The sequence below is a fragment of the Cyprinus carpio genome, chromosome A4, assembly GCF_018340385.1.
Source record: "Cyprinus carpio isolate SPL01 chromosome A4, ASM1834038v1, whole genome shotgun sequence".
NCBI lineage: Eukaryota > Metazoa > Chordata > Actinopteri > Cypriniformes > Cyprinidae > Cyprinus > Cyprinus carpio.
The window spans coordinates 26,659,935-26,670,191 of record NC_056575.1 but is presented as its reverse complement, the minus strand read 5'-3'; the positions used below and the strand labels follow the sequence as shown (position 1 = coordinate 26,670,191).

The window sequence follows — 10,257 nt, the reverse complement described above, 5'->3', positions numbered from 1 at the left end:
CTGGTGGCAAATGAAACTATTAGTTTTGAACCAGTCTTTAAATGTGCCAGATTTAAACATTATAATATGAATAAAAATAATTGACACTAATAACGATGTTAGTATAGTAATAGTAATAAATAAATGTGACAAAAATACATGACTAAAAAATTAATATGAAATTAATATAGAAACAAATACATAATTATGGGAATAAATGTTGACAGAAACACTTGAGTAAACGTATAAATGTGGAGATGAATAAAAGTGGAAATAAATGTATAAATTAATCCATGTGGAAAAACATATTACATAAATAAAAAAAATACAAGTATAAATACTCGTTTTTTAAACATTTATTTATTTAGTTAGTTAGTTAGTCAGCTTTGGAATTCCATATCAAAGATGCCTGTTTTGCCTTTTATACAGAATCTCGCATATTAGATATGCTAATGTGGTAGTTATTACCAGCACACAATTAGATACGCATATATTTAAATATGTGTTTTACAAAGAATCAAACACTGAATACCTCTGACATGTTTTATTATTCGTATGTGTTTTGTTTCTGTAAATATCTATGCACTTTTGTGATTGTAGACGCAGCAGCGCGTGAACAGGACTTTTATTTCGGTCTGGTGATGTGACGTCATAAGGCAGCGCCGCGCTCCTGCGTCTGAGTTTCAGCTCAAGAAAGGTTTGTTTTTAACCATCAAGTGTTTAAATCAATGCAACACATTTAGTATGTTTTTTTAAATGTATTATTATTACAAGCGATATACTATATATAGATGTTATATTTGTAACAAACGGTGCGTCTCATTTATAAACCGCATTCACACATCTGTAACAAACGGTGCGTCTCATTTCGCTCCCTATGTAGTGAATCAGTTCATCGGAAACATGAACTCAGTCACTGGCAAGTAACGTTAGTGATGGAGAAACGGAGCTTTTCGAAACGAATCAATTGAATTAATTGCTTCACAAAAAGATTCACTGTTTTGAATCTCTCGAATCAGCGCGCGCTGAACGACTCCTGCTGCTCAACACAAAAAACACTAACATGCGTAACTTTTACAAACCAGCTGCAAATGTTTTCATTAAAAGTGTAATCTTTTAAACTTAACACTGATCATGAAATAACTTATATTAATCAAAAGTAAATAGTGATTGTGTAATGTGTGTTCTTTTATTCATTTGTTCATTATTATTATTTATTGGTAAAGTTTTGTGTTGTTGGTTAATCAGGTGATTTAAGTCCATTAACTCTGACTCTGACTGACTCCCTTACTATTGCACTGAACTAGGAGCTGATTGAGACAGATTTAGATTGTATTTATTTTTCTTTCAGTTAATTATTCTGATCTTAAACACAGAAAAACTCCTGCTGAAGCGACTGAGGTCCACGTTGACACATTATGGCGTTTATTAAAGATGAGATTGAAGATGTGAAGATTGAAGAAACATTCAGAGTCAAACAAGAAGATACCGAAGAACAAACAGGTTGGTTTTCATTCTCAAAGCTGAACTATTTTTTCCTGTATATTTTCTCAATTCATTTGCCTTTGCCAGGGCCCGGATTTACAAAACATTTTATCTCACCACTAAGTGTTCTCCTAAATAGCACTAAAAGTTTTTAGCTAAGAGTTTTCTTTTAAAACCTATTCACAAAGCTGCTGAGACAAACTTTTACTAAGGAATAGACAGAAGTCTTAAGCTAAGAGTAAGGGCGGGGTTGAACTCGTTGCTATGGATGATGTCAGCATACTTACTAACTATGCACACAGTGATTGGCTGATAGTCTCTGTCAGAGATTTATTCATAGAAATATTGTTTAGCGCAATATTATGTTGCCATATTCAAATAAAGGTTTTAAAATAAATGTTAATTTCAACATTCAAATAAAGATTTTAAAATGCAGGCTAAGTGACACTAATTAAATATATTCAGATAATTGTCAGCCTCTTATATTTAGCTTCTTGTAAACAATTAGTCAATATGCATTAGGGCTGCCCTCGACTAAAGATTTAATAAACTCGACTAGTAGTTGTTCATTTTAAGCATCAGTCGACCATTAGTCACACTTTTATTAATAAACCATATAAATCATAATAATGAGCCTTTAATTGCCTACATAGCCTAATAAGCGCTCAAGCGCACGAAAAAAGGCTTGCCACAGCGCAGGCAAATATAATAATTATGAATGTGTTGGGAAAAAACAGCAAGTATACTACATTAACGTTTTAATAATTTATCGTTACACTAGTGCTTTCTGTACACTGACTCGTCATCTCTGCAGTATGTGCCTGTATGCATGTTTCATATGGATTACATAATCTAAGAATATTATTTTTTTTTTTCTATCTGAATTGGTTCATTTAAAAGTTTAAGTCTCTATAGATATATTTTTCATGTCTGTAATAAGTCAAGCTTACAATGAGTTTTGAAGTGACGCACTAAAGTTCAGAGTCCGGGACTAGGGATGCTTGCCTTCTATACCAAGCCTCCTATACTGATTCTGATACCTAGGGTTCAGTATTGGCCGATACCGATCCGATACCAGTGAAGTTTTTTTCCCCCCATTTAAATAAATGTAAAATTTATATATCTCTGTGTGTGGAACTGATAATAATTCTATCACAATCTACTAGATACAGACTACTTCATTGTAAAGAAAAATAAAATAAACAACAAATATGAAAAATATAGGCCTATGTACATTCATAATCTATGACAAAAATTTATCAAACTAGGTTAGTGGAGAATTCAGCAGCAAAAGTTATTCTATAAAAATCAGTGCACAATAATTTTAGAAATCCAAACATTTAGTGAAAAAACCATAGGACAAAACAAATACAGTGCAGCACGAAGTGCTTACAATATGTGCATCTGGTGTACAGAATCAACACATCATTCTGCACACCGGATGTGCACACTGTAAGCGATTCGTGTTAAAATGTTTAAATGTTATTTCAGTTACTGTGCACGTTAAAAACAATTTATAGTCTTTTCTACGCCTGTGTTTTGTTAATGTATTTACAAATCAAGTATAATAATGGGAACATGGAATGATCTTGGAGAGAGATTTACTGAGCTGACTGTCGTAACAGAACATGACCGGGTTTAAAGGCTGAACGAATGACTGACAGCCACAGTGGAGAAAAGTTTGTGTGAACTTTAATGTAATGACTTAAATATTCATATGTAGCTCACATTAAGCTATCGTATGGCTTCAGAAGTAACACAGAATAATTTGCACAATCGAAAAAATTAAATAAAATCTCAGATTTGGATCGGCCCTCTCTAACCGATACCCGATCCGACTAAAAATGGCAATATCGGTGCCGATACCCGATACGAATATCGGATCGGCGCATCCCTATCCGAGACGGCAGAAAGCGCATCCTTGTTTGCTTTCATTATTTTACAAAAGTTATTCTTAGTGGACACGAATAAATGTGGAGTCTTTACAGATACAGAAGATGCATTACTCTTAACTGTATGACCAAAAATTAAGTATTTTAAGGGCAAATGATCGCACCGGTGCTTCCATCTGTCCCGCAGTAGCCCAAGCGTCCTACTATTCAGCTTCAACACTCCACACAAACCTGTTAACTGCACACTTTTTCCTAGGCTAACATTAGATTGAGCTGTCTTGTAAAGTTGCTACTACATACACATTTCAGATGATACGCCATATTTGAGGTCGATGAATGTTATGTGAGCATATGGATGTCCTGCCCGATGTACTATATTACCACATAGACCAGCCGTTAACGATTTGTCCATCATGGACTGCGTGATTTTGCCACTTCATGTAAATTTTAGTTATTTTTTTCTGCTACTAAGCGACTAATACAATTTTGGTAATAATATAAATATAAATAGCCTTTTAATTAGCAGAGTAGAATAATCATGGCTGATAGTAAGACATTCAAACGTAAAAGAAAACCAAACTGGACGTGAGAACAGCTATATATTAAGGATATAATAAAAAATTTGGAGTTGGGATAACCTCCAAACCAAAGCTGATACCTTTTTAAAAGCTCATTATCGTCAAATGTTTCTAAAATGTTTATATTCTGAGGTAGATTGCTGGCAACAGCCATTTTAGGATACTTCAGATTTGTCTTGGTGACTTGGGAGTCCTCTTCACTGCTCCTAACGTTTCACAGATTTAGGAGCTAGTTTTAGCACTAAAACGCTATGTGAAATACTCTTAGAACAAAAATTTAGTCCTAAATTTAGGACTGACACACCCATTATTTTGGTTTAAGTGTTTAAAGAGTAACTTATGCAAGTGAATCGTTCCCACAGGTAAAGTTTAACTGCTAAACTGTGAACACTTGGTGGATACGTTAGCCGAGTGCTAACGTGACTAAGTGATGAAACAATACAGTTTGTAAACCAAAATATGTCTACTGTAATGTTTGAATAATGAGAGACAAAAGACGCTCTGTCTTAACTTTTAATCAGAACGCAGAACAGTTTTATCACAGGAGCACCAGCCCCTCGTCTTTCCTGTATTAACCCTATAACTGCTGGTGCAGCACAAAAAACAGCAATTTCACAATGATTATAAAGTCTGTGTGCTACACTACATTCTTTAATTATTAAATGAAGTAATTAGAACAACATCAATCTACAATAATCGACACATTCTTAAGAAATAGTAGGTTCGCAGTGAATTATCAGAACTACTTCAGCAAGACAGTAATATTGTGCTTTACCTGGAAACCTTAAGCTACACTAGGTATACATCACATATTAGCACAAAAACTTTTTTTTGAGCACTCAATTGAAAACATACACATAACGTATCATTCGTACTTACAGTTTGTGGTTCAGAGATCTTGTTAGTCCAAATTAAGAAGGAAGATTAGAAGCCAAAGAAGATAAAAGCCAAAATTAGAGAGGCAGTCCTTGATAAAACGACATGCACAAAACAAAAGGCTTGAATTGTATTTCTGTGGTATCCCATAACACACCCACGCCTCAAAAATACGAAAAAACACTAATAGCGTAAACGTATACCCTCAACAAACAAAATATTCGTATATCGCAGGCAGGCGGGGATTATGCAAATATGTTACCCAGTGACGTATACCCTTAACAAGCAAAAGATTCGAAAATTTCTCTTTAAGTATTAAGTGTTTTTAAAGTGTCTCATTTAAAGGGGTCATATGGTGTTGCTAAAAAATTTTTTTTTTTTGTGTATTTGGTGTAATGAAATGTGTTCATGCGGTTTAAGGTTTGAAAAACACATTATTTTATTTTTATAAAGGTCATTTGCGGAGGAATTTTCACTTTGCAAATTACAGACATGGCCGATTCGCACGAGATTAAGATCACAGACAACCTCTGCAATTATTACAAATGACTGGAGGTCACCAGGTATTACTAATCCCGTGCAAATAGGGCTTTAGGGAGCCACAACTCGAAGAATCATGTAGAATTTTCACCCTCCACACCCTCAGGTAATCCAACGATCCACAGGTTGTCAATAAATGTGGTGGGAAATTTGCCAGTAGTGAGGGATGTGTCGATGATGTGAGTCAGAGCAGGAAACAATGTTGTTGAGATCTGCTGTTGTAGGTGGGGGGGGATTTGATTTAGATTTTAAATGCCAGCTTGATACATGTTTTTGATACATGTCCTAAAGAAAGCGTTCTCAAATTACATGTAACAACTCTTGATCAGTGATCACAGAGCTGGGTTTACTGACGAGGTGCGCATGACAATTGCATGCGATTTATCGTGCAGCCCTACTTATGGACTCTCTTAATTTTGTACAGTTTGTCTTTGGACCTACACATCAGAAGTGTCACACTTTGGATTTAGTGTTTTCACTTGGTTTTTCTGTAAATAATATTGATGAAGCATGTGATGCTGCCATTTCTGATCACTGTCCAGTTCTTTTTGATTCTGCATTGCCATGTACTCTGCCTAAATGGTATCGCTCCCCTCATTATTCTAGACGTTTTAATTCCTCTACTGCCAAGTCTTTCAATGATGTGTATTTATCTACCCAAATCCCAAAAGCTGTGAATGCTCTATCCTCTTGTAGTACCTGCACCTCCACCTTGGACTCAGTTGCTCCTCTTAGACTTCAGAGATCCAAGGTGACGAGTAAAGTACAGCCGTGGCTACATGGGCCCGCTCGTGCCCTCAGACAAGAGTATGGGCGTGCTCTCATCGAAGCTTCCTTTCTCTTTTCTGACGTGTCACCTTCGCAGCTCTATGATATTGTTCATAATATGAAGCCCTCATTCTGTCACTCTGCTATTCTGTCTTCTCATATCTTTAAAGAGGCTTTTCCAGCATTAAATCAAGTTGTTACAGCTATTATCAATAGCTCCTTAATGAATGGTATTGTTCCCGATATTGATTTTACACAACTTTAGATCAATAAACAAGTAATGTTAACTGAAATTTTAGACACATTATTGACAGTTTTGCTCCATTTCGCCAACGAAAATAGTTCATTTTGTTTATTAGTTTAATTTGAATGGTAACAACCATATAGTGTCTTATTATTCTAACTGAATATATTGATAAAATTTAAGAATCTGATGTAAATGGTGAAATTTAATAAGGTTAGAAAAATATTGCCCTTCATAAAGTTAAAAAGTGTAACAGAAATCAATTTAAGGCATATATCACAAATATCTTGATTAAAGTTATACCTGATAGAGCACTGATGAGACTATTGCTTCAGAATAAATTAGGCCTACATTTACACCAAAAAAAAGAACCACCTTTTTCCCCCCAGACAAGTGAATGACTGATTTACTTGTCCGAAGGACAAGCACATGTAAAGGCTTAATGTCAAGCCCTGGACCAAAAAACCCTGGACCTGGTTTTGGAAAAAAATGTTTATTCTCAGAGCTTTTAATATTTTTGACATTTCAGAACGATGTTGAGGTTTTAGAGAACCTCAGAGTGCTGAATCTGCCTTGTTGAAGGTTACTAATTATATACAATACAATAGATCATCACATCCTGCTACAAAGACTTGATCAGGTAGCTGGTCTTCAGGGAGCTGTGCTGAAGTGGTTTGCATCCTACCTTAAGGAAAGAAATTATTCTGTGAATTTGGGGAATTGATTCTCATCTTGGGCTCATATCTCCTATGGTGTTCTGCAGGGCTCTGTTTTGGGTCCTCTTCTTTTTTGCTTATATATGCTTCCACTCGGTCATATTATTCAGAAACATAATTTATCATATCATATCTATATGCCGGTGACACTCAGCTCTATTTTCCTGTTAAAAACAATAATTGTTCAATGACTAGTCGGTTTGTATTTCTTTAGGACATTAAATGCTGGATTAACTTGAATTTTTTACAGTGAAATAATGATAAAACTGAAATAATGGTTTTTGGTCCAACAGTTGTGTCTTCTGGCATTTGATAAGCAGCTTGGTCCCCTCTCATCAAAAGTACGTGGCTGTGTTAGAAACCTTGGTGTTGCTTTTGATCCCACGTTGTCTTTTGATAAGCAGATCAGTGCTGTTGTGAAGAGTAGTTTCTTTCAATTAAGATCAATTGCTAGAATCAAGAAGATGCTTTCCATTAAGGATCTTCAAACTGTTATTCATGCATTTATAACCTCAAGATTGGATTACTGCAACTCACTCTATCTGGGTTTGCCTAAATCCTCTTGGATTGATTGCAATTAGTGCAAAATGCGGCAGGATTATTGACTGGCACTAGAAAAAATGTGAGCACATTACACCAATACTCGAATCTCTACACTGGCTACCAGTCAAGTTCCGTATTGATTTTAAGATTTTGCTTTTTGTTTTTAAAGCTTTACATGGTTGTGCTCTCCAGTATATTTGTAATCTCCTCATCCTCCCGCATAATACCTCTAGATCTCTTCGGTAGTCTAGTCAATTTCTCCTCTCAGTCCCTCGTTCACATTTTAAATCCAAAGGTGACCGGGCCTTTGCTGTGGCAGCTCCTAGACTCTGAAACATTATTCCCCTCCACATAAGATCTTCCTCTTTTATTTCTTTGTTTAAATCTTCTTTGAAGACTCATTTTTATTCTGTATGTTTTAATTCTGTTTGAGGGTGTATAATCTTTCATTTGTCCTTATGTTTTCTTGATTGTGTATGTTTTTAAGTTTGTTTCACATCTGTTGCACAGCACTTTGGTTCAACACCTGTTGTTTTTAAAAGTGCTTTATAAATAAATAACTAAACTATACTTTACATGTTTACATGTTTTGATGTCTGTTGCTTTGTGCCATTAAACTTGGAGTTCACTTTTATTTGTCTTTTTTTCGTCTTAGACCTGATGGTGCTGAAAGAGGAGTGTGAAGTGCTGAATGAAATGGAAGAGAAATATCAATATCACAATCAACATGATTTCATGAATGGAGAAAAAAATTGCTCACAGACTAAAAAGGCTTCTGCAAGAAAAAGGGCTCAGAAGACAAGAAGTAGAAGTTATTTCTCCTGCCAACAGTGTGGAAAGTTTTTCAGTCAAAAACGAAGTATTAAAAGACACATGAGAGTTCACTCAGAAGAGAAGCCTTATGCCTGCCAACACTGTGGAAAGAATTTTAGTAAAACATTAGGTCTTAAAAGACACATGAGAATTCACAATGGAGAGAAGCCTTATGCCTGCCAAAAGTGTGGAAAGCATTTCAGTCAAAAAGAAACTCTTAAAACACACATTCGAATTCACAATGGAGAGAAGCCTTACACATGTCCTAAGTGTGGAAAGAGTTTCGCTCAACTTGGAAACCTTGGAGTCCACATGAGTCTTCACACTGGAGAGAAGCCTTACAAATGCCAACAGTGTGGAAGAAGTTTCAACCGGAAAGGAAACCTTAATTGCCACATGACAATTCACACTGGAGAGCGTATTTTCACCTGCCAACAGTGTGGAACAAGTTTCACTCACAAAGGAAGCTTTAACAGACACCTGAGAATTCACAATGTAGTGCAGCCTTACACCTGCCAACAGTGTGGAAAGAGTTTTGATCAACATGAAAACCTTAAAGTCCATATGAGAACTCATAGAGAAAAACTCTACACATGTTCTGAGTGTGGAAAGAGTTTCCGTCAAAAACGGCGCTTTGAAGACCACATGAGAATTCACTCTGGAGAGCAACCCTACACTTGTCCTCAGTGTGGAAAGAGTTTTTTCAATTATAAACAAAACATTGAAGAGCACATAAGAATTCACACTGGAGAGAAGCCTTTCACCTGCCAACAATGTGGAAAAAGTTTCAACCGAAAAGGAACCCTTAACAGGCACATGAGAGTTCACACTGGAGAGAAGCCGTTTACATGTGGTCACTGTGGAAAGAGTTTCAGATATAAAGCAGCCCTTAAATACCACATGAGTTTTCACATATGAAAGACTGTATTTTATGTCATCAGTGTGGAATTGTGGAAAGTTTCACAGATGGGAAACATCTTAAGGCCGGGACACACTAAGCCAACTTCAAAGAACTAGCGGCGACAAAAGCCGACGGTTTTGTCACCTTGCGTCGGACCAAAACGACAGCAAACTAACACGCGCGTTCTGCGCATGTGTGGGAGGAACGCGCTGTCCATATGCTATCAATAGTATATATTTGTCATTCAAAAGAAGAAACCATTACAAAGATATACGAGATAAATATACGAAATGTAAACTAAGTGTTGCTTGCTTACCATTTTGAATATCGGTAACGTTGATAACTTTAATCATTTTAAACAGCTCATTTTGTTAAGAAAACATTTGCGTATTTGAATGATTGGGAATAATCATGTAACATTTAAAACAGGCTTGTATCGAGTTCTCACTCACACCTAAGCCAAACACATCACCCAATCAGACCCCTAACCCAAACTAATCAAAAAACCACACCAATCACTATACAAAATACAAAAACGGATAATGCCGCTGACGTGAACCCGTCGAGAGCTGATGAGTGGAACACCCCAAACAAACTAGCCGGCTTGGTGTGTCCCGGCCTTTAGGAATCATGTAAAAGCAGAGAGAAACCTTTACTGCGCTATCATTGTGGAAAGACTTGCAGAAACAAGACAAACTTGAGGTTCATAGAAGCACCCCCGATAAATTCAAAATACCTGAGCAGCGGATTTACACCTGGGTTATTTACACCTGGGTTTAAAATGTGTTTTGGTTTATGTGATCACCGTCTCTTTCTTCAACTTTTGACCACTTGTGACCTTACTTTTTTTGAGGGGAGGCTCAATGGGTGGATAAATGCATGTTTTTTTTAAGCTCTTTTGATCAAATGGGTAAAATGCATT

The 10,257-nt window shown here is 36.1% G+C and overlaps 1 protein-coding gene across 1 annotated transcript; it reads left to right on the top strand.

The window, feature by feature from the left end:
* The first annotated feature begins 572 nt into the window (after positions 1-572).
* On the top strand, positions 573-9,767 carry LOC109082550 (gastrula zinc finger protein XlCGF8.2DB-like). The gene is made up of 3 exons (XM_019097404.2): positions 573-676; positions 1,356-1,482; positions 8,277-9,767. Exons 2-3 carry the CDS (start codon positions 1,398-1,400, stop codon positions 9,350-9,352), a joined length of 1,161 nt encoding a protein of 386 aa, XP_018952949.2. The 5' UTR covers positions 573-676; positions 1,356-1,397; the 3' UTR covers positions 9,353-9,767.
* Positions 9,768-10,257: the final 490 nt, after the last annotated feature.

Bases quoted from the DNA above. Each gene is read 5' to 3' on its own strand.
- LOC109082550 (XM_019097404.2), top strand. From the start codon at position 1,398: ATGGCGTTTATTAAAGATGAGATTGAAGATGTGAAGATTGAAGAAACA. The intron at 1,483-8,276 runs GTTGGTTTTCAT...TTTTCGTCTTAG, and splicing joins AGATACCGAAGAACAAACAG to ACCTGATGGTGCTGAAAGAG.